Source organism: Gallinula chloropus, assembly GCF_964237585.1.
Source record: "Gallinula chloropus genome assembly, chromosome: 15".
NCBI lineage: Eukaryota > Metazoa > Chordata > Aves > Gruiformes > Rallidae > Gallinula > Gallinula chloropus.
This window is the reverse complement of record NC_140100.1, coordinates 13,071,755-13,099,314: the sequence shown is the minus strand read 5'-3', so window position 1 is coordinate 13,099,314 and position 27,560 is coordinate 13,071,755. Positions and strand designations below refer to the sequence as shown.

General features: G+C 35.7%; 1 protein-coding gene across 5 annotated transcripts in view; it reads right to left on the bottom strand.

Annotated features, from left to right (window-relative positions):
- The window catches only part of RBFOX1 (RNA binding fox-1 homolog 1), a 256,272-nt gene that overhangs the window by 1,978 nt on the left and 226,734 nt on the right, over nucleotides 1-27,560 (bottom strand). Inside the window, exon 12 of one of the 5 annotated variants that reach the window (XM_084271068.1) lies at nucleotides 13,128-13,180. The exons of the other annotated variants lie outside the window; for them this stretch is intronic. Within the exon in view, the coding sequence (XP_084127194.1) occupies nucleotides 13,128-13,180 (53 nt within the window). The remainder of the gene's footprint in view (nucleotides 1-13,127; nucleotides 13,181-27,560) is intronic. 5 annotated transcript variants of the gene reach the window in all.

The following is a 27,560-nucleotide window of genomic DNA, read 5'->3' as shown; positions in this document are numbered from 1 at the left end:
TTGGCATTGATGAACTTGTGTATTGCACATTCCTGGTCTTTTGATAGAAGGGACAGTATCATCCTAAACTGTGATACTGGTCCAGCTGAAATCTCAATTTTTCAGACCAAGTTCCTGCTACAACCAGGCAAAGGCAGTGATGTGAAAATCAGATTTTTGTCATTTCTCCCCAGACAAAATCCTTATAGTTATAACTACTTCAAAACTCCTTTACATGTACAACTAGTTGATTTGCTGGCCCCATCCTCCTCTTCACCTTGAAATACATAGATTTGCTTCACAGTCAGAGTCTGAATGCAGTTACCATTAGTGAGATGGATACGTCAACTACACTCTGGCTTCACTAAATTTTTTTTTATGTAATCAAAGAATTTCCATTTGATCTCAGGTGTCATAAAAGCAATCTTGAAATTATATTGGTGTCTTGCATATGAGGGTTAAAGTAATAAACAAGATATGTTTCAATAATACACTTGATATCTTCATTTTTTAGCCTTACGTAAAATACAACCCCAGAGTGGTCCTATTCTGCGTAACTACCTCATTTTTCAGATACAAACTTACTTTTTTTTTTGAAAAGAGGACAGTTGTCTTATTTTATTATCATGTATCTGCTCTTCCACAAGCAGAATCTGGTTAGCCGATTCCTAATCAGCTGAGGGAAAGCTGAGAAAGGAATATTTCCATGGCATATGCAATCCTCCACCACCCACTACCATGGGTCCTGGATGTGAGGTAGAGAAGAGGTCCAAATTATCTGAACTAGACATTCCTACCTACCCAGTGATATTTTCAAGGAAGGAGCAGAAATTTCAGCAGACAAAATAGTCTTTAATTCACCATTTCACTGAGCCAATATTTGCAAGAGTATGAGGGATGTATTGTGTATGGAAAACCTGGTAAACTACCACTGGGAACACTGTGCTAGCTGAAAGCAAAACAGTTCAGTGTTGAAAAGGCAGGGACTTTACACAAACATCTCTTACTCTCTAACCAAGCCTAAAGTCACAGACTTGCAGAAGTTACATGTTTTGCCTTTTCCAAGGATATACAACCACACATCTTGATGAGGAAAAGAAGAAAAAAATATAGAAGAAAAGTTCAGTAAGTACAAACTTTAAAGCAGTTGGCATGTGGGTTGTGAATAAGCCATTTTTTTTCCAAGCAACAGTCCAGCAAGTTGAGCAAATGTAAAGTGCACTTATGTTCTTATAAAGAATTCAAAGGCAAAATCTGAATGTTTCACTACAAAGTACAAACACAGTAGCTGCATCCCTTCAGTTGTACTGTCTTGTTTACTTAATAAATTCAACTTTCTATTACGGGGTAATACATTAAGGAGAAGTTAATCTATTAAAGCTGTGAAAGGACCACAAGTTCATGAATGTCAGCTGTATCTTACCCCACAGCTATGTTTCCTTCAGATTTGGGCAGAGAAGTCCTCGTAGCTACCAAAGATATACATGGATATCATAGAACCATAGAATGGTTTTGTCTGGAAGGGACATCAAAGTTTATCTAGTTCAATCTCCAGGGAAACCCACTGCTAGACTGGGTTGTCCAAAGCCCCACCCAATGTGGTCTTGAACACTGTCAGGGATGGGGCATCACAGCTTCTCTGGGAAACCTATCTCAATGCTTCACCACTACCACAGTAAGTAATTCTTATCTTATATCTGATATAAATTTACCCTAGAATAGAATCTTTAACTTTGGAAAAGACCTCTAAGATCATCAAGTCCAACTGTCTGTCCAATACCACCATATCAACTAAAATATCCAGGGGAAGCAGCATATTTAGCAATCACCTTCTATCTCAAGGTCTTAAACTCATGAAAATATGCATAAAATACTTCGTAAAACATGTTAATTCCTCTTTTCAATCCAATATGTCGGTGATTATTTTTAAAGCTCTGGGAATAGGTATATATTCAAATGTGTTGAGAGGGTATGTTTTGATTACTTGGTATTACTGCAATACCAAAGGACTGTAATTTCAGATCTGTAACAATTACATTTGTTTTGGTCTAGTGCAAACCATTAACAGCAGTGGGACTGACTTACTCTAGGAGGTTTTTCCCCTCACTGCTCCAACCCATTCCCTGCCATAAGACTTCATTTTGACTCCGCTGCATTCCATTCCTGCAGGATCCTTGACTATGTCATGGTGACCCACAAAACCTAAAGTCTAATTTAACTGAAGTACTGAACTAGCTAGTAAGTCTACAACACTGATGTAATAAAACGTTGCTAGTAGTAGTACATCAATATTTTACAGAAATCTGGAAAACTAAGAAGAAAAGTGGATTAAAAACACATTAAGCAATTTCAAAAGAAAGAAGTAAAAAATTACTGTTTCAACCCACTATTTACTTCCACGTACATTTTTACTGTTCTTTTGCAAATGTAGTAATATGCTATTGTCAGTGCTTCATGTTTTTTTTATCCTACTGCATAAATTCTGTTTCTTCCTTAAAAAGTTGTGAAGTAATCCTAATGTGAAAACTGCAGCCTAAGTTAATACTTGCTCCTTGAAAAGGTTTTTTTACATCAAATTATGATAATACTGAAGTTTGTGCTGTGATATTGACATATAAATAGTATTTCAGAATTAGCAATGTTTATTATATTCTTGTTAAAATATGGAACACTTCTTCCTTTTCTTTTACAGGATATTGAAATTCCCCTTGGGCAAATGTGTGCATTGTAAACATAAAATAAAATGTAAAAAGCATTCTTCCAAATCTCCTGTAAAAGAAAATAATGTATCTAAAATTAATTACAAAATTCTCATTCTTGCACCCTCCCAAATACAGTTGACATATGTAAGCACAAACATGGAAGAATATATTTCCAATGGGGAGAGGATACATGCTTGGGTATTATCTGGGGGGAAAAAAAATGAATTGAAATTCCTCTGTGATGAACAGGCTTTTTTTTTCTCCTCAGGGTGACCTCTACCTTCAGAATATGATGGTTTTATTATGATTAATAAATTTCATTTCCACAGAGGAAAGGAACAGTGTCAGCTTAAACTTAAAGCAAGTGGGTTTCTTTTTAAATGCTAATTTTTAAACACGCCCTTGCATGACACCAAATTTAGAAGCTCAGAAGGTTAGCAGAATAGATTCTGATTTCCATGCTGAAAATAGTGAGAAGATTTAAACTGTACTGTCATACTGAAAATCAGTAAGCTAGTTTAGTCACATAGTCATTGGTTCATTTATTCACTATTATGCCATCACGTTTATTTCTCATTAAAATTAGTGGCATTTAAATGCTTTGTGATAATTTACACTGGAAATAATCATTCTCAGTAAACAATTTAATAAAATTTAGGACATGGAAATGGCAAAGTATTTTGAATAAATTAATAGTCAATGCAATTATCTGTGTATTTTACAGGATGTTAAATCAATGTATCAAAACCAATATGCGCACTCACAAATTCTTGTCTAAGAACACATCTGATGAACAATTTTAATGCACCACTAATTAGAACAAAGTGAGTTCCACTATATGCCAGTCTATCTGGAACAAGTATTTAGGGAGTAACAGAAAAAAAGTTTGCTAGCATTTTGTTACCACATTGGCTCAGGTTCTGCAGTAGCTGCACTAGCACCTTAGTGGGAAATAACTGAGGGGATAAACCTAAAAACCCCAGTGCAACCACACTAACATCTGTAAATGCAGCTGTATATTATACACCATAAGCACAGGGTATTTTAAGTTCTTTATTCATGCTGTCTCAATTTCTTCAATCATTTTCAGTATGAGTTTAAAATTGCTAAAATTCTGTGTAAAAGTACAATTTCTTGTCCACTGCGCAAATAAAAAAAGAATTAAAAACGGTAATTGGCTGTGAGATTTATTTTATCAGGGCCTTTGAAACAGAATTTTTCTCTTTAAATTATCAGTAGTTGTACTGCTGAAGCCTGTAAAAGTAGGGAAAGTACGTGTATCTAACTGTAATTAACATTTTAGATTATATTCCTTGGTAGTATTTCTACACACAACTAAGACAGCAGAGCTCTATAATGGAGACATTTGAAAGCTGCTTAATAATGCTACTATAGGGTTTAATAGCAACATTAATAAGGAAAAAAATCACAGTATAGAATACAAATCAAGTTAACACAAGATCCAAAAACTATAGAAGGAGAATTTTAAACATGATTTTATTTCTTAGGAATCTGATGCACATATCTCTCTGATTCTTATAATCCCCCCCTTCAATTTTTAAAGACAGCATATTGCTAGAAAAACTATAGAAAATTATGGATTTGGTTAAAAAAAAAGTTTAAAATCTGGCACTATCTCAGCTAAATTTGAGTCTGATTAAATCCCCCATTGTTTGCTATATTACAAGCAAAGCATATGCATCACTGAATTTCTAACTTTTCAACAATATTACCCATTCTTTACCAGTCAAGTAATAAAAATGCTGCTTTTTACCACCTAAGTGTGTTGAATCTTCAACCAGAGTAACCTTAATTTCATTAAATTCTTGTACTGCCAATTGTTATTTGATTTCTCAAAAAGGCAGCAGAATGAGTGAGGCTTGGCTGAACACGAGAGGGATCAGTGCAGAGTGCTGTGGTGGTGCTGCCCTGCCTGGCCCCCCAGGAACAGGGCACTGCTGCAGGATGTGCCTCTTGCCGTTGGTAGGTAACATGGAAAGGGTGTTACACATCTCTCCTGTCACATCTTTACCCAGAAGTGCAGTAAAATTTTATACAAAGTTGTGAAAACCTTATGAAAGAATTGGAAGGAATACAAGGAAAACAAGGATTACCTGGTCTTCTCCAGATAAATGATTCCAGTAACTAAATCTTGGTCATGTAACTCCCGTGACACCAAGGTAGATGACATGAGCAGTAGAGCCCCTTTGTACACTCACTGGTTACACACCACACTGGTGAACAGTATTTTCACCTCAGTGGGGTAATGCTGTGTGCTGTTCTTTAACTTAAAACTCTTTACTAGAGCAGGCTTGTATCTGCTTATGGTGCTCAAAGCACAAGCAACCATATATTTTATTTAATTTTACATATTAAAACCAAGCAACTGTAGGCATTTCAGTCACCTTAATGAGCAACAAGTTTCTCTATGTGTCTCAGAAGGCAATGAGGAAAGATGTCTGTCCTACCTTTTTACTTACGGTCAAGGTGATTGCAAAATGCTAAAACCAGTTTCTAGTAATTTTCCTTGATTATAAAGGTTCAGAATGCTAAAATAATCTATGCAAAGTTTTAAATGCACAATATCAAACAACTAAGATCATTCTACAAGGAAGGGCCATCAAATACTTGGTTGCCTATTGCTTTCTTCTTCCATGACTGGTAATGTTTTACAGATTTGTGATGTGGAGCAGAGAAAGAACTGGGAAAATGTAGAGACAGACAGCACAATGAAACAGTGAAACTTCAATGTACACTGCAGGGCTGAGTTCCCCTGTGCCTTGCTGGCCATCAGGGATTTTTCATTACTATAGTATTAACATTCCTAGATTTTCAGAGACATGAAGAAACTCAACCGTGCTCTATCACAGGGATAGGATGATAAAATATTTCCATGGAGGGATCTTCATAAATATGCCATTGATGAAATATTAAAAGCAGGCTTTACTTCTTCTTGCATGTTGGTGCAAGAAGAAGCTTGAAAAGCCTATACAGAATTTTCTATATGGAAGGAATTTCAAATTCTTGTCTGTTTACCTATTTATGTCACATCTGAATTTGGCCAGTTAATTTTTCTTGTTAATCGATGGGGGGATGTTTTGATGAAGTTTTGGTCATTGATGCTCAGACCTGATTTTAATTATCATTTCTGTATGTCAACCTGTGGCATCTTTTGAATTTTCTTAGATGTTTACAGATGCCACTTGTTAAACATTTAAATAAAGATTTCATGCTACCAACACCACCTTTCTGTATAATCCCTATCCAAGAAAGTCATGCTTTATATAAACTTCATAAAAAAAAGCCACTAGGGAAATTGAGGCTTGGCATCAAGAGACCCATAAACCCATTACAATGAAAACCAAGGATTTCTTTGATTTGTAAGGCATTTTACTATTATTATTGCTGTTAGATTTTGGGACAATAAATAAATAAATTCTTATCTACTTCAGTGATAAATATACCAGGTACTTTGTTTATGAAATTTTAAAACAGTCTTTTGTGCTTGTGTGTAAAGTTCTGTAGGATGCAATCGTATTATATTTTTGTTTACTATTTTAACTGTAATATGATAATCTCAAGGTATTAAACCCAAAATAGTGTTTATTTAATGTACTTGTATATAACCATACATACATGCACAAACAATAGCCACCTTTTGTGGTATTTTCAGTCTATCAGAGAAAAAGAATCTGGTTGCTTCCTAAAAAAAATCAGTAGGGAAGATACACATGTGCTTGTACACACTTGTTGAGGGCAAACACAGATTATTCACTATTTCTGTTATCAAAGGAGCTTCACATTGCAAATCCTCCATTTACAAATCACAGAACCTCAGCTTTACTTAATCTTGTCGTGTTGTCACATTTGACTAGCCATGTGAACTGACCTAGAACTGTAAGCACCGGGAAGGCAAGCTGTCAAAGAGATAATGACAAAGATGCCAAAAAGGGCTGCCAGTGTTTTCACTGGGTGAGAAAAAGGAATTAATCAAGCTCCCTGAAAGAAGAACAGTGGATAATCAAGGCATTTACTGATTTTTATCAACTGATCCAATAGCTGAACATCGTTTCCACAGAACTACCAAAAGCAGTAAAAGCTGTAACAAATGGAATTCCATATAAGCAACTATTTACAGCAGCAGTAAACACAGGTTTAAACTGCCAACATAAAGGACACTTGAATTATAGAAAAGTTTAATAATGTGCATTAGTACAAGATTTCCTAGTCTTTCCAGAGCAAAAAGTTCAGTATCTGCTATTTTTCACAAGGGAAAGCAGTACAGCCTTAAACAAATACTTGTACAAAGATTTTACAGATGCTCCTTCATTTTTTTATCTGATTAGTGGAAGAGCATAACATCATAATAAAAGCATCTCATAGAAAATGGTTCTCTTCCCAAATGCCTTCATGAAATAAAGACAAAACAATAGGCAGCGACATAGAAAGAACCTCTCACAATGCGACACATGTACACAGTAATCAAAAAAGGCTGAACCTGCATTTTTCCAAAGCAGTATTTTCTTCTTGGAAATTCCTTTGAAAGAGGAATCTGATTAACATCATGACTAGGTCTATGAGATGTACGCAGGCATATATGGCAAATAGCAACAATGGTTTGTGTACCTTAGCAGAGGTACCTGAACCATTTTAAGCGCTGTCAAATATTAAATTGCTTTAAAATAAGCTTCTCCACAATTCCTATTATTCCATTAATTAAATTTGTAGTAGTGTTTGTATTGACAAGTTAAGGACAGTATATAGGAAAATTTAATTTAAATTAAAAATTGCCAAAAAGCAGTTCAAACTATTTCAGTAGTACAAACTCCAATATTTGCTTCTTTAAGCTGCCTGCTTTTATGAAACATTCCTCCTAGAGTTATAAAATTAAAACTTTCACAATGTTTAATAGGTTTTGGAGACTATCTTTCTGGAAACAAAGGCCAATAACTTCACCTAGGACTGTCAACCTCTAAAGCTTTATAATACATTTGTTTTGCACACACACACACACACACACACACACACACACACACACAGTCCCACCTCCTGGGATGATTCTATTCAAATATGTAAATAAATACAGTGACAACTGGACAGGTGTTACATCCAATTCCACCATACTTCATTCCATATTTACTTGCTTCTTTCTCTGCTATTTCAAAATCATAAACTGCATATACACTTGGAGAAAAAAGCCCAAACAAACAGGTCTGCAACACACTAGAGTTTTTTTGTTTGTAGATGGGAGTTAAATAGCAGTTAAAATTGAAGAACGAAAGAAAGAGTGATATAAATAAAGAATAATGACCCTGGCCTATATTTACACAAAAATAATTGAATATAACATGCAGGTACACTTGAAAAAGACACTACAAAATATTAATTTTTTTAATTGAAATTTTACAAAACCTAAAAAAAAATATTGAGCATTGATTTGGAAAAAATAATTGAAAATACTAAAGATTTAAAATGAACAATGTTATGTAACCAACTTGTAAATAAAATCTATGTTTATTCTTGGGGTAATTCTGATTTATTAGGAGCCCTTATAGAGCAAGATTCCCACTGCCCCCATCAGTCAGGAACCTCTGGATGTACTCACTGTCAGAGATTTGTGAGAGCAAAGTTTTCAGACATCCTTGTTTAAATGCCATCTTCAAATAGATAGAAGGTTTCAGACAGTTTCCCTACCTCTGTTCTAGGTCAGGACTGTTCACAGACTGTCTGCCTGCCAGAGAAGATCTATCCCAGAAGCACAGAACTTCTCTTCCAAACAGTAATAATTTTTTAGCCTCAGAGTGCACTGGATGCAATCAAGAGTGAAATATTTTTAAATTTCTCATAGAAGGATTCCTCTGTCAGATACCTGAATAGGTTTCCTTTATAGAATGTGCATGCAAGAACAGATATACTTACAGAAATAGAAATGTGTATATGGACATGCCATCCATTCATGAACACATTCATTTATCTATTTATTCAAGATGACTTCATTTCCACATCAGAAAGGATGTCATGTGGGCTAAGTATCCCCTGGCAGGAATGTTGAAGTATTAGGAAGATATGGGGAGCACGGAATATTAGGAAGATACTGGGGGGCAGATTTTGGGCTGCTCAGGAAACTAGTTGGTAAGGTCCACTATGAAACTGCTCTTGAAGGCATTGGGGTCCATCAATGCTGGTCACTTTTAAGTACCACCTCCTAAAAGCACAGGAACAGGCAATTCCAAAACATTGAAAATCAAGCAGGCAGGCAGGAAGCTGGCTTGGCTGAACAGGGACCTTCTTCTAGAGCTTAGGTGGAAAAAGAAAGTACAGCCAATGGAAGCAAGGTCAGGCAACATGGGAGGATTATAGGAGTGCTGTTCACCTTTGTAGGGAGAAAATTCATGTGGCCAAAGCTCAGTTAGAGCTGAGGCTGGCCAATACTGGCAGACAATAAGAAAGGGTTTTTCAAATACATTAACAAGAAGAGAAGGACCAGAGAGAGCAATGGTCCCTTAATCGAAGAGAATGGTCACCTTACTGAGGGGACATAGACAAAGTAAAGGCACTTTAATGCCTTCTTTGCCTCCGTCTTCAACATAGTTGATGGGCTCTGGGACTCCAGATGCCTCAAGTTGGAGAACCATGACCACGGTAATGATAAACTCCTAGTGAACACTGAACTTGCGGGCGATTTGCTGCCTCACCTGGATCCATATAAATCCATGGGCCCCAATGGGATTTATCCCAGGGTAATCAGGGAACTGATGATGTCATTGCAAGACCTCTCAATTATTTTTCAGTGGTCTTGGGAATCTGAAGCAGTCCTGCTTTGACTGGAAGCTGGCACATGTTGACCCACTTTTCATGAAGGGTAGGAAAGAAGACCCTGGTAATTACAGGTCCTCAGTGCCTGTAAAATTATGGAGAAAATCATACTGGGAGTTACTGAAAAACACCTAAAGGACAATGCAGTCACTGGTCACAGCCAACATGGGTTCAGGAGAGGATGAACTTGTCTATCCAATCTGATTTCCTTTTAAAACAAGGTCACCAAACTGGTTGACCAAGGGGAACCAGTTGATGTTATTGTTTTGGATTTCAGTAAGGCTTTTCATGCCGTGTCTCTCGGTATCTTATTGGACAAAATGTCCAGCATACAACTAGACAAAGTCATGATGTGTTGGGTGAGCAGGTGGCTGATGGGTTGGGCCCAGAGGGTGATAGCAAATGGGGTAACATGGGATGGGTGGCCAGTCACTAATGGGGTCCCCCAGGGCCCCATTTTAGGTCCAATTCTTTTTCACATTTTCATAAACAACCTTGACTCGGGACCAGAGCTTCTCTTAAGTAAATTTGCAGACACCAAATTGGGAGGAGCTGTCAACTCTGTTGAGGGTGGAGAAGCCTTACAGTGAGACCTGGACAAATCAGAGAGCTGGGCAATCACCAACAGCATGGAGTTTAACAAGGATAAGTGACAGATTCTGCAGCTAGGAAGGGGCAACCCTGGCTACACATCCAGACTGGGGGATCAGGTGCTGGAGGCCAGCTGTGCTGAGAAGGATTTGGGGATCTTGGTCGACAGCAAGTTACCCGTCAGCCAGCCGTGTGCCCAGGTAGCCAGGATGGCCAACCATATCCTGGGGTGCACGAAGCATGGCATGGCCAGTCAGTCCAGGAAGGGGATTTTCCTGCTCTATGCTGCACTGGTGCAGCCTCACCTTAAGTACTGGGTGTAGTTTTGGGCATCACAGGCCGAGAGGGACATAAAACTTTTGGAGAGTGTCCAGAGTAGGGCAGTGAGGATGATGAAGGGTCTGGAGCTGAAGCCTTACTAGGAGAGGCTGAAGTCTCTTGGTTTGTTCAGCCTGGAGAAGAGGAGGCTGAGGGGAGACCTCATCACAGTCTGTGGCATCATGACAGAGGCAAGTGAAGGGGCAGGTGCCAATCTCCTCTTCTTTGGTGACCAGTGATAGAATCTGAGGGAACAGTGTGAAGCTACAACAGGGGAGGTTCAATCTGGATATTAGGAAGAGGTTTCGTACTGAGAGGGGGGTCAGGGACTGGAACAGGCTCCCCTTGGAAGTGGTCACACCCCTGAGCTGGGCTGATCCCAAGAGGCATCTGGATGTTGCCCTCAGTGCCCTGCTCTGACTTGACGGGTCCTGTGTGGAGCCAGGAGTTGGACTTGATGATCCTTATCGATCCCTTCCACCTTGGGATATTCTATGATTCTAAGAGAGGAGTGAATATTACGAGCAGAATCACCCAAGACCCCGTTTGCATTTGATGATAAAGTTCTAACCAAAAGTTTAGTTGTTATATTAGTATCAGAAATCTACAAACACACACATTCTTTACAAGGAAACAATGCAAACATACATATACCCACATTTGAAACATTGAGCATATTATCAGTATCTTCATTTTATATCAAGTTTATAAACGCAGTTGAATTACTGTAATTGACTTTAGGAACACTAAAAGAAGCACTATAAATTTGTACTGTAGGTGCTTTACATGCATCTGTCTGAAAAAACAGAGGAAAGTTAGGTTTGGCTCTAAATATTTCTGTATCTCTATATATGCTCCATGAATTAAATCACAAAACATCAGGTAACACATTAGTTGAACATCAACTTACAGAATTTATAGACCAAATGCAACTCTGGCAACTTGTACCACAGGAATATGGGCCAGAGAATTGTATTTCAATTAAGCCAAAAGTCCTTTCAAGTCTAAGATTAAAACTTTGGTCTATGAGAAACAGAAGATGCAGGCTTTCATTAGCTTTGTCTTTTAGATCATAATATGAAAAGGCATCTACAGTCACCTATGATGGATATGTTTATCATATGTATGGGTGAAACCATACCTAACAAAAATACCTTATTGTTGAATCAATTCAACACAGGTAATCAACTGGTAAGCTGAAAAGTTTTAATAGATATATATGTACTGAGATCCATTTCCTTTGGTGTGAAGTTCACTGAATTTACTGAGAAACAAGAGCTTATTTTGTACATGAATTCCAAAGTAGAGATATACAGAATGTATACAATATGGTCTCGGACACTTTAATTGTGCCCGAGCTGGGCAGGGGGAAGTCTATTAGAGAAATAACTATTGTTTAGAAGGGTTCACTCTACAAAACAGGAAATTTGTTTACAGGACAAGGAAAGTATTAAAGACCACACATCTATCTCAAGAATTCCAAGCTAAAAAATTGCTAAAATAATTCTCTCTCTTCATACTTAGCAATGCCTCAATTTTAAAGTATTAGCCTCACTACTACAGCTCACTCTAATTTGGAGCTGAGCAGGAAGCACCAGCGAATGAAAGCCAAAATCCAAGCAAAAATCAAGTGAGATCAAGATACCATCAAATGTTGACTTCTCAAAATACATTCTCCTAATGATTTAGGACTTAAATCAAGTTTTGTTTCAGAAGAACTTTTCAGATTACCACCAGAACTGCTATGGCTAGCATACAGATTATTACAATTTTAGCATTTTTGGCTTTAGCTATGACCAGCTTTCTTGTAAATACATGTTCTTAATTTGTTACCATGTAGGTCACTATAGCATAAAGAGAAAACTCTTCACCTTTCATTTATTTCTGCTAATGTAAAAGTCTATAAATAAACAATACCAACATTCTGTGTCACACTATGTAGCCTTTCATCCTTCAATACAAGCAGCTTTTTATCTGTCCTGGAGCTGTTACTATTTATTTTGGCTTTGATTTCTTATCTTGTGACATAATACCATCCTTACCTGAATTAAGACTAAAATTGTTCAAACTCTGTTGCTTAAAAGAGACAAAATCCCTTGACATATTCCATGTATTTATAAATTACAATTACCTTTTGAAAACATTGTTCATTCTTCTATACCCATGGCTTACAACATGATACTATATTAGCAAAACAGCTAAGAGCTTTTACTTACTAGAGCGTGATCCTCTGAAGACCCTCTCTCCCACTATCTTATCCATAGGATAGACTTTGTGAGTGCTTTAGGGTCTGCTGTACCCTTGTGGGCAACATTTGTCCCCAAAGACTTGAAAAGAAAATTGTTAAATCTATAGCACTTACAATGTCCTACGTACATCTAAGCCTTTACTCTTTTCTCCTTAGTTCTATTTCTTTTTGGCTTTTTAAAGTCACAATCTTGATTGCACTGCACAGCAAGTATTTATTATAAAGGAGGTTTTACATATCCTTACTTTTCTAGGCCATACGATATTTAAACTGGAAATAAAACACCAAATCAGCAAAATAACCTAATGTCTTTTATATGGCAGAACCTATAGGCTCAAGCTATAAATTAATTAAACTGTTCCAAAGATTTACACTATGGACTTTCCTATGGTTTCTCTTACGATTAAATGCAGCATGTGAAAAAGGATATTGAGACCTGGATGGATGCATCAAGAAGTATCAATGATTGTTACCTGCAGAGGTGTTACAAGAAATTTCATCTGCTGCAACGAAGACGAATTGATTTCTGCAAGAGAAGATAAAATTCACAATACTGCTTGCTGACTGGGAAATGTGCTAGCTGCCAATTGACTTGATGTTTACAGATGGGGTAGGGTAAGGGTGCTTAATTTTAATGAATGTAGCAAGAAAAAGTGTTGACGTATTTCAGTACTATAGAGTTTATAAGGATCATGAGGTAGACATGCTGGGATCTTTTAAATGAAATAATGGTGACATTTGAATATGGACTATGTACAAACTCTTGCATTGGAAGCTTCATGTTTAGTGTTACAGGTATGTCAATATATTTATGAAGTCTAATAAAAATGAAACAATATTTATATTGATGTAGATAGTAAAGGGCACTACTGCAAAATATGTTAAAAGTTTTTGAAAAAAATAATTGTAATTTACTTCGTGCATCTGAAAGGAGGATAGCAAAAGTAAAATAGTTTACTTTTATATGTCTAATATGATTGCAATCAGAAAACAAATTTTCTGCTATTTATTAAAAAAAATGAGATAGTATATTCTCATATACTGTCATCCAAATACATACAAAAGTCTTTTGCAGAATCTTAGGAGAATAAGCTAGAAATATGAATAATTTAATATAAACCTTCTCTTGCAAAATTCTTTTTTAAACCAGGTAACATAAAAAGAGAAATGCTAAATATACTAATATTTCAAAATGCAGAAAACTTCACTACAGCACAAATCCTGATTTGTCCTTTCTGAAGTCAAAGCAAACAGGATTTGGGTTGCTGGAAACCATGTGTAAGGATTAGCATCAAACGATTCCTTTATATGCACATACATAGCTTCCTTTAATTATTTTTGTGTTGTGTGGGATTAACAAAAAGTCTGGGTGAAGTCAACACTTGGGTGCTGTTTCACTCCAAATTGCATGTAATTCCTCCACCCTGTGCTGCTAGGCATGGGAAAAAACTGAGTTTTTCTGTTTTGCACAGCTTTAATGCAAGAGTCTACCAAACAGGAGCTAGAAGGAACGTGTTCTACCTTGTACAGAGGACTACCTGTAAAATTTGAGTTCTGCAAGATGATGAAAGCTCTGCCAAGCACTGAGTATTCTGAAGATCCTATTGAGAACTATTCAGTCTGGGAGCAAATATCCCATAGCGGTAACAGAAGAGTTAAACCCTGAGAGAACAAAATCTATTTCTGTTACTTCATCTACAATGTATTCAAGAGATTTGAAATTCTTCTTTAGAAATCTGTGAACCTTGTTACTTAGGGGTCCACATTTTGGGAAAAAAACCACAACAAACAAGGAATCTGTAAATCCATTCTGTAGGGACAGGATTGATTAAGATCAAAAGTAGTGTCCAGTCATTGCCTCTGCCCTATCTCTGAGACACCAACACCCGCCTTTTAGTATGAACAAACCTAGTGATCTATCTGTATGTTCTTTCATTTTCAACTGGATGCACAGCTTGGTAGTTTTGCTTTATTTATTTTTTTATGAGATCAATCTTACATGTAATGCTACAGAGATGAATTTAAAAAAATACAGGGGCATAAATTTAACTTTATCAACACAGAACTACTCTGTATTTCATAGGTAGTTCAATTTGTCACTCTTTTTACTGCTATCACCTCTTTTATTATCACCTCTTGTGATAATTATATGTAAAGGAACAGTTAAGATGTTTGCCTAAAAGGTATTCAGCCAGTAGCAATGCAGACTTACCAGCTACTGTTTAACAGAAAATCCTCCTTATTGATTTCTAGGAAGCTATTAAACTGCCCTCTCATCTAAATGAAAAGATCATTTTTCCTAAAAACTGCTTCAGGAGTGGCTAGCCAAGAAACTCCTTTTCTTCATTCAAAACCTTTTGTTGATATGAACATTGAGCCACAGACACTCTGTCTTCAGGTGCCAAAGTACAGAATTACCTGTAAGAACAATATGCTGGTTTAGTTAGGTACAGAAAGACCCCAGAACACAAACTGCTATTTGTCTTTTGGAGCCACAGATGTTTTTGAAACTACTCTGAAACCTTACTTTTTATTACCAACTCTTTACTAAGTAACTGGTAAAAAAAAAAATAACCCAAAGTGTTACCTATTTAAAACATCTACCATAATCATCCCTTGTCATACTGTTTCAGTTTCTGTAGGCACATACTATTTTGCTTTTCTAAAATTCATTTCACAACTCCATAGATCAATTCTAAAACTAAGGAGAAACTTACATATTGGCCAGCATTGCAACTGTGAGAATGAAAGGGAAGACTAGGATGCTGGAGTTCAAACAAGCCAGTTCAATTTTTTTACATCTAATTAGATGTTATTTGTAACAATTACAAGCAATTCTTTAGATGTTTGATGGGGTTAATGTCTTTAAACTGTCAGGGTTTTATTGAGTTGAATTCTATACTATCATTTACAATGACTTAGAGGGAGAACTGATAATCAGAGGTGTCACGATACACGTCACACCCAATGTCCAAAGCAAGCATTAGTCCTTACTGTGAACAATCCCACAGTTTGCAGATGGAGCCCTTCTGAGTTAAACTGACACTATGGTGCATCATGTTCTCTCTGTCTTAAAGTCCCAGACCTGGAAAAGGGCAGCTAACCTAACTCAATCCTTTGCAAACGTAGGGCTGTTCCCTTCAGATGCCAATTGTACGCACTAACTACTGAGGGCACAAGGCTTAAAGAGCTCGCAAGTAAACTATAGTGAAAATTCATGATGCATTTTAGGTTGTCTTAATGTTCCTTATCACTTTTACACTTTTTATTTACTCAAAAAGGTACAAGAAATGTAGGCAGACCTAACTTCATTGTACAGTAAGCCCTACTCAATTATTAAGATACACAGTTGCTACCATCAATTTCATTTGTGTATTGACAGTGAAAGTATCGAACAAAATGTTTGCTGGTTGTTTTATAGCTCAAATGTACACACATTTAAAATCCAGAAAACTTTTTTTCCCTTCAAATCTATTTTTTTAAATTGTTACTGGTTATAAAGGAGATAAACAGAAAAATTGAGAGAGTCGATGACAAATATAGTGATGTGAAAGTAAAGTTGCATATATTCCACTTGCCAGATACTCCCACCTGGGCTAAGTACAGCCCCTTGATGGACTGGCACCCTTTGGCAGCCTGAGCTCTGCGATGGAAACCCAGATAGTGTGGGTCATGAAAATGTACTTCTGGGATGCAAAATGTCTCAGTTCCATCTGAGCAGGTATTTCTTCCCAAGGGCAAACACTTCTGCATATGACTACTTCTCTCAATCCTATATATCAATTTCTTATTTCTTCAAGTAAATTGAAAACTACTGCAGATTTTTAACCAGTATAGTTAGAAAGATACTTTTAAAGTCGGGAAAAAAACCCATTTTTTCCTAAATTCAGACAGGAACAGAGGGAGAGGACAGCAAAGTAATAGTAAATGATTTGAGGCTCTTACAAAATATTTTTAGGCTCATCACTTGACTGTTTCCCATTCTGTATTTATAGCAGGCCACTGAATTGAAAGACTTAGATAATAAAGTATTAAGCCAAAATATTTAATTGAGTGAAGAACAGGAATCTAAGTGAAGCTTGACTAAGTTTATCATTATATACACTATTTAGTGAAAAATATTACTAATTACAATTACTTCAGTAAACCTTATGTACTCACAGAAATTAAGCCTTCTGGACTGTGCAATTTTGTTTAATTTTATTTTATTTTTAATGCCATAGCCAAATTTCGTCAGCATGTTTGTTTGCTACCACAAGTTAATTAAGAGGCCTAAGATTTTTCAGAAATGCATCTTGTCAGAACTTTCCCTTACCAAAGTGTTGCATCTATCCATTTTCTAGAAGAGCTGTCTTGCTCCTGGTAATTCACCTCAACTGTGCTGAAGTTGTAGAGAAAAAAATTTCTGTACTTTCATTCTAAAGCACAGTGACCCAATACACGCATATTGACACTGAATTCAAGCTCAGGTAAGGCTTTATATGTGAAATTTAGCAGAACCATGCTAACAATTTGTAATTACTATGTAGTGTTTTTAGCTGTTATTTCTACGTAAGTATTTTTTGTAAGCATGTTTAGATAGTCTTCACTCTCTTTTAATCTACATATTCTGAGAGTTTGTTTCAAGTTTGAGAAGCTGATGTTCCTGTGAGGTTGGTTAGCTTTCAGTGTACATGTATTTTACATGCTCCAGCAGGTAAGTTAGATTATTAACAGTATTTCTGTTTAATGAACATATATGACTTTCCTTCAAACTTTTCCAAAATTGCCTTAGTTTTTCCCATCCTCATAAACACTAGCACCAATGATCTCTCAGCTAGTAGACTGTCAAACAGATGCTAGAACAGAGAGGGGAATTCTGGTTTATACCATCATTGATGCAGTACTGGACTTTAGGCTCCCTCACATGTGGAAAGTTTTCTCCTTGCTGAGAAAACTCAGTTAAAGTTTTCTTAAATGCTGAAATGCTGATAATTCAGTTACACATAAACAACTTCTATCACATTTTCTACACTAAAAAGGCTTTATTTTAAAGGTCAGTGGCAACTTAAAGTAGAATGGAGCTCAGAAAGCGTAGAAATTTTTAATCAAGATTGGGTTCACAGTGCAGCCCTAACCATTGATCTTGTCTGACCTGTACACGATTTGGCTACTTGAAGTTGGAAAAGTCAGAACCTGGAAGTGGATGATTGGAAAAGTCAGATAATGAGCCTCATATGTGCTTTTTCTATGACTCCAGGGATCCAGCCATCACAAAGCACAATACCAACCTATATTCAGGACTGATAGTCACTCAGAGTGCTCCCCCTAAAAGTTTCCACCTAGTCACCTCACCCTCGGAAAGCACTTGCTCTCCTTCCTTTGTCTTCTCTACTGCATACTCCTAACAAAGCAAAAAGCATCAACCTACCATTTTCCCTCCCAATGCTTGGCCCTTCTACTTTTCAGATGTACAAACACCTTCACAGCTATGCCTGGGAAGTTTATACATGTAGGTCAATGCAGGTGTAAGAACTTTGGCTAACAGGACATATGGGACAAATTATTAAATGTTGTCCATGTCCTGCCCTCTCCCTAGGAGTCTGGGGGCCAGTTGGACTTTTCAACACACTCTACGTTTCACACAGAATGTGATTAAGAACACACATATCCTTTCATCTAGCACTCCCAAAAGTTTTTAGTCCCTCTTCTTGGCAACACAGAGATTCCATAAAGCAGAAGCCATAGTAGAAGTGGGATTTTAAGAAATCAGGACTTCCCTAAAAATAATCACACTAACTTTAGGAAATCTGAAACAAAAAATAAATTAGAATCCAATGACATACAGTGAAATATGTTTCATACATCAGTGTTCTTAGAATTTGCTTGCTAACTTCACAAAACTAGACAGCTTTGCTTAACACACAGGTGTAGTCCCCCAAAAATACAGCAACTGCTGAAAACAGTGCAGAGCCCCAGCACACAGGAAATTAAGATGAAGGCAAGCATAATACTGAAGTTACAGTGGGAAGATGTAAACTATATGCAAATCCATTAACTTTTTCTGGTAGGACCACCATGGGATTTACAAATAGAGTCAGCATTTAGATTTCATAGGTCAGAACCTCAGCCTGTAATACTGATACAGCCTAAGTGAAAGCACTGAATTCGCTGGACCTACTCCAAATTGCATTCTCCAAGGATCTCTGGTGCTATCTAGTATAGGAATGATTCTTCCCAGAGGTGTTATATGTGGTACATCCCTACATTTCTGAATTATTAAAGACACTTTCCTTTTCCTTCATGCTCTAACTTTAAGGCTTCATTGCTCTTGTTAGGACCTATCATAGAGGGCCTTTTCACTATGAATTATAACATAGGTGACAGCTGGCTGCTTGAATGGTTTCTGTAATACTCAATATGGAGAAAGATTCAGAGTTTCCCTCTAAAACAATTTTATGAAGCCCTCCCCAACTCCCTCCTTCCATAGCCCTAACTAACAAGGCTATCAAAGAATTTAAACTTTTTGATATTAGTATAATAGCTATAATAAGGTTGATTTTGCTATTATCATGCTTTATATTCCCATTACTGTAAGATCAAAATGTGTTATCATACTCAGAGCATTTAAATCACAATGCAAGAACAATTAAGCAACTTTACATCCATACCTATAAGATATATTTAATGAAGAAAACTATAAACAGATAGTATTCATGTGGTATCAAGCTTCAACAACGCTAACAGTAACTTGTTCAACCTGATGTGCGTTAGAATAGTGTGTTTTACTTTTAGACTAAATTTTCCATGCCAGGTTCTTTTTTTTTCTGCAGAATTGCTTGCACAACCTAAATACTATTAATGCTGACAAGACAAAGAGGAAGATGCAATTATTCTGTTGGCACCTAGGTATTCTGCTTCCATTGCAAAAGGTAATGCATCTCCCACCTCCATCATGCTTGACCATGTCATTAAATGCTCTTTACTGAAATTTTGAGGAAGTAATTAGAAGTGTATGGAGTAAAATACTGCATCAAAAGAAATTATGGAGCTACTTCTGTAAATATTACCTCTCAGAAAACACTAAAGCACATCTTGATTGCCCAAGCAGAGGAACCTTGTCCACCTGCCTGGACTCAGTTGCCGCTGCAGAAGATCTGGTCTCACCTCCACCCATACAGGGACCTCACATGCCCTGGGGTGGCACAAGACATCCATTTCCAGGTGGCTTAACCAGGCCCTTAATTCGAATGCCGGGATAGGCATCTATTCTGGCTTTATATCTATGTTATCTTTGTGCTCAATATAGGATGTTTCAGTGTCATTCAGCCAAAGACAAGATGTCTCTAACATAACTCAGACTGCCAAAGACAGCTGGAGAGAGAAAAGTTAAGAAAGCCCTCTCATTAAATTTTACCCTGCCACCAGTGAGACCACTTCTTGAATAGGAATAATTCATTTTAATACCAAAAAGCACTTTTGAAATTGTGAAAAGCATACCTTCAAGAATAAAGAAAGGGAAAGAGAAAAAGAAGAAATCTCTGCTTCTTCTGGACACTAGTTGAAATGTGCATTCCTGGGAGTGGTGATATGCCTATTTTATTCCATTTACTCAGAGAAAAAAAAAACACAACAAAAACAAAAGAGAAAAATGGTGAACAAAAGATGGTTTCTGCTAATTTGTATTCTTATGCCAGTTTTTCCCCAGCAGGCAGAGGCATCTTTCTTAGCTCTTAGTTCATCTATTAGTATCATTAGTTCATCTATTGAACTAACTCACTCATTCAAATGTTATGAGAGAGAGAGGCCTTTTAGCAAAGCCTAATACTAATACTGTAAAGCATGTTAGGGACATGACAAGATGTCCATACTGCTCACAGCATAGAGATAATTTATCCATGGCAATGTCTTGTGTATGAATAACCCTCCTCTCTGCTCCCACTGCCCCTCACAGGCTGCATAAAGAACATTTCTAGCAAATTGGGGCTACACTTTAAAACTTATAAAACTATAACTATACTAAGATTATTTGCCTTTTCCTGTGATTAACACGGTCTATGCACCTAAACTAAATCCTCACAGAAGAAATCCTGTGACTTTATTCAGAAACATGCCAACAACATAAGCTGATGTCAGTATGACACAGGAATGTGAAATTAAGCCTATTTTTGAACTTTTAGCAATTATATTTGAAATTTATTTAATTAGTATGTTTTGGACATATTTTGTTTTAGGGCAAACTACAGCATTTTGAAGTCAGCTTTGTGTAAAGAATCAGTATTTTATCCAGTAAAATCATAACAAAATATATATCTATTTTGCTGGGGGGATTTATTCCTTATGTATATCATGTAATCTTTAAAACAATGTGTCATTAAAGCATACTTTATATTTGTTTCTGATTTCATAATGATTATTATGTTTTAACAGTAACCAGCATTTTACCCACAACAAAGTCTGCTAATATACAGAGGTTATAAAACTTCTTTATCAACAACAGTTTTTTCATTTTAGGTTATTTTAATGTTTGAAGGACTTCACAAATTACTTCACAACATAATATTTTCATATTATAACTAAAATATCATATATATGAAGACCTTGCTAAGATTATTTAAGAATTCATTCAGAAAAACAAAATGGACTTCAGAAGCTGGCACATGTTTGGTGTAAACAAAAATTTTACTTTTTTTTTGCATGTATCTGAAACATCCTAGGGCAGTTTTCACCAAAAAAAAAGTGTTCTTTAAGATATATGGGTAAGCTTTCTACTCCTGATCATTCTGTGCAGTATGCCAGGGATGTGTTACTAATAGTAGAAACTTAACAAGCCCAAAGGTGAAAAAACACCCCCAAAACTATTTAAATGCTTAATAAAATGCTTTAGACTCCATTGATGTGGGAATTGTTACAGTAAAAAACATACAAAAGTGTAAATTGCCTCTTTCTTGAGTAATTTAATCTACACGATTATTTTGTTTGTTCTAACACTGCCTCAGCTTGCCTAAAAGACACTGCAAATCCATACAGACTATATCCAACTCATTCCGTTTTATTTTATTAATATAATTTCATTCCTTCATCTTTTCTCTGACAGCTTCACAATGGTCTTAATTCCTTCTTGTTTTTAAAGTGCTCACAGTGGAAGCTCTCAGGTTGACAATACTTCTAGCATGTTCTAATCTGCCTCTTTGCGGTCTATCAAGTCAATGATCTGCAAACTAAGAAGGGTATAATTAGAGACTGACATGTCCAAAGGAATTGCTATGGTCTATCATGTCACAAGCACTGACCCAATAGACTGTAACAGTTTTGGTCTGTTGGATTAGGAATCAATGTTTTACTAAGTCCCCAACTCCATATTTATCCAGTCTGCTGAATTCAACACGTAAAAAATGCTCAAGTCACACTTTCTTTCAATACCCTCCTAAGAGTGAAGAGACATATTAAAGAGATAATTCCTGGTTTTAAAATGTGAAGCAATCCTTTTTTTTCCCACTTCTTTTCTGAGGAAAAACATGCATGAAAATGCATCAAAGGAATATGTTTATAATTATGGTTATTTACTATGAATTTTTATTTTACAGTAAGAAACTCCCAAGTTAAAATTCATGTGATATAACCTGATGCCAGCTAGATGCAGGAAAAAGAAAGGTTGTATGGAAAGGACAGACTAGGAGCACTGATTTTTTAAAAAGAATTAGAAGCATTTAATAATTTCCACTATGTTCAAGAAGAAACTAGCAGCAAAAGTACTCAGCATCCTTAACCTTGCAGCACTTTAGGAGCCAGTTATGGAAACCTGGGCTCTGGTGTTTGTCTACCTTCTCTCTCAGTTTTTTCTTCATGATTTCCAGCATGGATGTCAAAGCAGATTTTACAGTAATATCCAAGGCTGCCCTCATCTATGGAGGTTGTTAAAATATCCCTTGATACTACAGTGAAGGAGAATGGAAATTACAGGAAGGAGAAGTAGGCAGAGTATGAAGAGTACAAGCTCTGACCAGATGGAAGTTTCATATTTGTTGTTTACCATCACTCTGGGCCAGGAATCTAAGCTTTTTCACTACAGTATTTACCTTGGATTTGAACTAGTGAAGTAGTTCAATAGCTACATGGATAGTACACGAATACTGAGATTACGCACAACCTTCCAAGTATCAGAAAACATGCTGAGTTTACCAAATATTAGAGGAAAGTTTTAAAACAACCAAGTATATAAAGTAGCTTTCTAGACTTGATAGGAGATTATCTTTTTCTGAAATGCTAGTTTGCCATGCTTCCTACATTAACATGACTCCCTGCGTCTCCCCCAAAAGCAGTATATCTACAATATTTTAGAATCAATCATTAGAAAGCACCCTATGCAATACATTTTTTATTTCAGGAAATTCCTTTCAAATCACTTTACACAAAACTCTGTTCATAGTATTTTAAACTTTTTGATTATTATTTTTCCCCCTGCTACATTCTCTTTATTCATATTCATCCACTTTTACTTCCCAATTCCTTCCCTAACAGGTACCGTTATAGCTATAACACGAGTCATATACTCCAGCCATTCCCAAAACTGTGATCTGAGTGATGAATATGGATTATGAAATATTAAAATTATGCCAGTGACCCTATAGTTTACCACAGATCAGATACAGACATAAGACATACAAGCCTAATAGGTAGATACCTGACTTCATTACCTCTGTGTAATAGCAACAAGGATTATTTTAGTCTGATGTGAAGTATTAGGGAATAAACAAGTTGTAGCTACTATACAGGATAACCGGAAGAAAAAAAACCCTAGACCAAGCAAACATCACCACATCAAACGTCAATGTTTGAAGAAGTATTAAATTACTTATTACCATTACAAAAGCTAAACACAACCCTTGTACCTTTTCAAGATGCTAACTGATCCTTCTCATTCTTAAAATTTCAGGAGCTCAGGATATGGGCTTTACAATTCTCGCTTCTGTATCATTTTGTCCCCCAAACTTTGCAATTTTTTAAGATCCAACTTGTATAGCAAAATTAAAAAATGTTTGAAGGGTCCAGCTGGGAGTAGAAGAGTAAAGTTATTGCTATATTCTATTATTTTTCCTCTTCAAACTCGATTTCTTCTGAAATTAAAACTGCGTATGGAAAGACTCTTTCCTAAATCTTAGTGATCATGAAAGGAATGAAGTGCTACACTTTAAAATATTTATCCTTCTATAAAATTATTTAATGGAAAATTAGATTCTGACTGAACATCCTATTATATTTTATATGCTCTCCAACCCCTAATTTTTAGTATATATCACTAGTAACATCCTCAAGAGAAAGTAATTTGAATAAAACTATAGTGGTTTTTGTTGTTTACTCATAAAATAGAAGATATTAAAAGTTTGCAATATACAAAAAAATCTGCTCAATTTGGAGCAGCTCTTATTTCATATTGTATGTATTTTTAATCTTAATTCTAATTTTTCATTCATCAATGTGTTTCCAATTAAATTAAATCAATACCTATTCTATTTATGATAATCTGACCAAAAATATATCAAGTATTACTCCCTATGACTTGCTCAAAGAGAACTGGAAAATATAGGCACTTTGAAAATGTGAACTATTAGAATATCAAGATATAACTGGGAGAAAAATTTCAGATCTGGAAGATACACAACTTCCATATGACAAAATCTCCTGTCTCAAATTTCATACAAAATCCTATGTATGAGCACAGAACATGTAACACAAATGGATAGACTAAAAAAAAAAAAAAGATATATTTTATACTACAAAGTGTTATGTGAAAAATGTTTTTGAATATGCCTTCTTTGCTTTTAAAAAAGAGGAGTGAAAAGAAAAAGTGGTCAGCTTCCAGTGATGAGGGATCTAATCCAGACAGCAGAGAAGACAGTGGGAATCTTCCCCTTGTTTGTTGTAAGATTTCAATTTAACAGTAGTAGAAAAAGGGAGTTACATTGAGAGCAAAATGCCTCTGTACCTCTCTGTGTGCGCGCGCAGGGGTGTGTGCATGTGTGTGTGTGTGTGTCGGTGGGTGATGGATGGGGAATGTGTGTGTATATATGTGAATACACAATCGTACATATATAAACACACATAATTATCATTAAGTATAAGAGGGTTAGCAAGCAGTACACGTGAAATGAGTGCCTTTCAGACAAGGCAGCTTTAATATTACTGGGCTCTTGTTTCATCATACTATGATATACACTTTCATAAATATTGCTGACAAAAGTAATATGCAAGAGAGGAACATTTGTCTTACTCCGATCAAAGATGCAATAACCAAATCATAAAACACAAAACCAATAGCCAATCAATGTGAATAAGTCTGCCCATAGGCTTAATTCAAGCAAGCCATTCACTGAGCTATGTGATGGATCTGTCAAATCCAATACAGCATTACAGACATACTAGCAACATCAAGTGAACATGCAATGACAAAATGACAATACGCCCCACTGCCATGCTTTGACTTTTTCTACCTCATAAATATAAAACTTGATGGTTTTCCTAGTTTCTCTAACTTTAGATATGGACAGAAATCTAACAATTATTCTTTTCATTTATATTTTTTAAAAAAAAAATATTGCATGAAAGGTGAATAAAAGCTGTACAAACATTTTATTGCCCTCTGATTTAGTGTCTTTTACACATCCTTACAATTATTTTTTCAAAACACTTCTGGAGTTTGGCAGGCAAAACTCCAGAATGATGAAGAACATATATACACCAGTAGGCTCTCTGTTTCCAGTTGTAAGAATTGAAAAACATATCAGAAATATTTTAAATATTGCAAAGTTAAACATGACTTTTTGGATCCATTTTTGCAAAGAGCTTCAAATCTTTAAGTGCAATTTAGCATGATGATAGATCACAGTATAAAAATCCAATTCTAAACTTTTTACAGTTGTATTCAGTGATTATATTGCTTCATAAATAAAAATAAAATGTACCTGTTTGCTTGTTTGTTTTGTTGGTTTTGGTTTACAGACCTAAGAAATGACTGGATAAATCTGTAAGCTCTACCTTCATTGTAAAATTAATTACTTTTAGGAGTACATGATTCGTCCTAACTGATACTTAGGGTTTTGCGGTGATTTATTTAACGAGATTTCCTTGCCACTTGACTCTCCTCTGTATACTTGTTCTTTGCCCATTTCCAGCACTATTTCCAGCTGTGACAAACAAGGATACCATTGCATATCTTTGCAATAGAGCTCTCTTACGGTAATCATTATCCATTGACTTGGGGTATTGATTCTGGAGTTCCAAATCTTTCTGTTAACCTTTATTTTTAATTTACCAAAACATGTCTCCAATCTAAAGATTTCCTCTTTCCAGCTCCTGACTTAGGAAGAATGTCAAATATGGAACATTACCATCCATCATGTGTGTAAGCTATGACCAAAACCATAAAGCTGTTCTATTTTAAATGAACATGAAGCACTCTTTCCATGATATGTCACTGCTTCAATAGTACATACTCACTGGTCCTCACTTCATTTTTCTGGGCATTGTTTGCACATAAACATATAAGTATAAATATATTTAATGTGTAATTAAATTAAATGGGTGCTCAAAACTAAATCAAGTGTATATGGAGATATGAAATCTTCAATATTGTCAGAGGACAGCAGATGATTATTACATTGAGAAGAAAGGATACGAGCAGTTGTACTGAACTGTTTCAGAACTGTAAATATTAATAATTCACAACAGTTGCTGAATTAAATTAATTAAAAAATGAATGAAAAGTTAATCAATTTAAGCAAAGTGTAGCTGGAAGCAATAAGAGGTATCCATGTTTGCACATAGTTTCCCATATGCAATGACATGTTTGAGCAGATTGTTATTTTTGTTTTCTATGCTAGTTTTAGGATTCTCCCATAAAGAAATATTGGTAATTAAGACAAGAAACCATATTCATTTGGGGGAAGCAGATTGAAGATGAGGGTTAACCACATTTAAAAAGAGAAGCTAAATTAAAAGAAAAAAAATCCAGAAGATACAAAATTCATTTAAGATATTTAAAATTATGCAAGCAAAGACAGGTTATTACAATTCTAATTATACATAAGGTGTGTCTGAAAATTAGACATTTAAAAAAAAAAATAATTAAGGGTTGTAACAACTGCATTACTACTGATGCCATCTTCCTCTACAGCAGTTAAGAGCACTGTTGTCTTTGACAAGTCCTTTACTTTTTTTGTCAGTATAACTCTTAGTGATGTTGACTCTCTACCCATGGCAGAACACATGACCAACTGATGCTTTATATTACAGCATTTGATTCTTTTTATGAGAAGGTACATTAATTCAGAATTAAAGCATTTAGAAATCAGAACTTCATTTAGTCATAGGAATAAACACCCTATAAAATGACCCAGGGAATCTGAGCGATATCTGGCAAAAAATGACTAACCACAGGTTATTTATAATTTTGTCCTTCCAGTTTAGTAAATTTTTAGAAGCAGGAATTATCTTCTATTATAAGCTCACAGAAAAATACTAGAACTGCAATGTGCTAACACACCTTTGTGGAAATGAAATGAAACTACTGAGTAGCACTTCACCTTTGTAGGTTACCCTAAGCAGAAACAGTACATTGTATCTATTTGATATTACTGATCCAAAATTAATAGAAAGTAACTTGCTTACCTGTCTGACACAGCATGCCTCAGCCACACATGCAAATTATATTATTCACATAACTTTAAAAACTATATCCTCATTACCCAGAATAAGCATTTGAAAGGCAAATATGCATGCATAGCATTGTAACATTCATACCATGGTACTTTGTTCTAAAAATACAGAATCCATGAACAGCACTTCAATTTAATAAACAGTTCACTGAATTTTCTCAATCTGTTGATTTATTTAAGAAACAAACATGTAAGACATTGTCTAATTTAGCA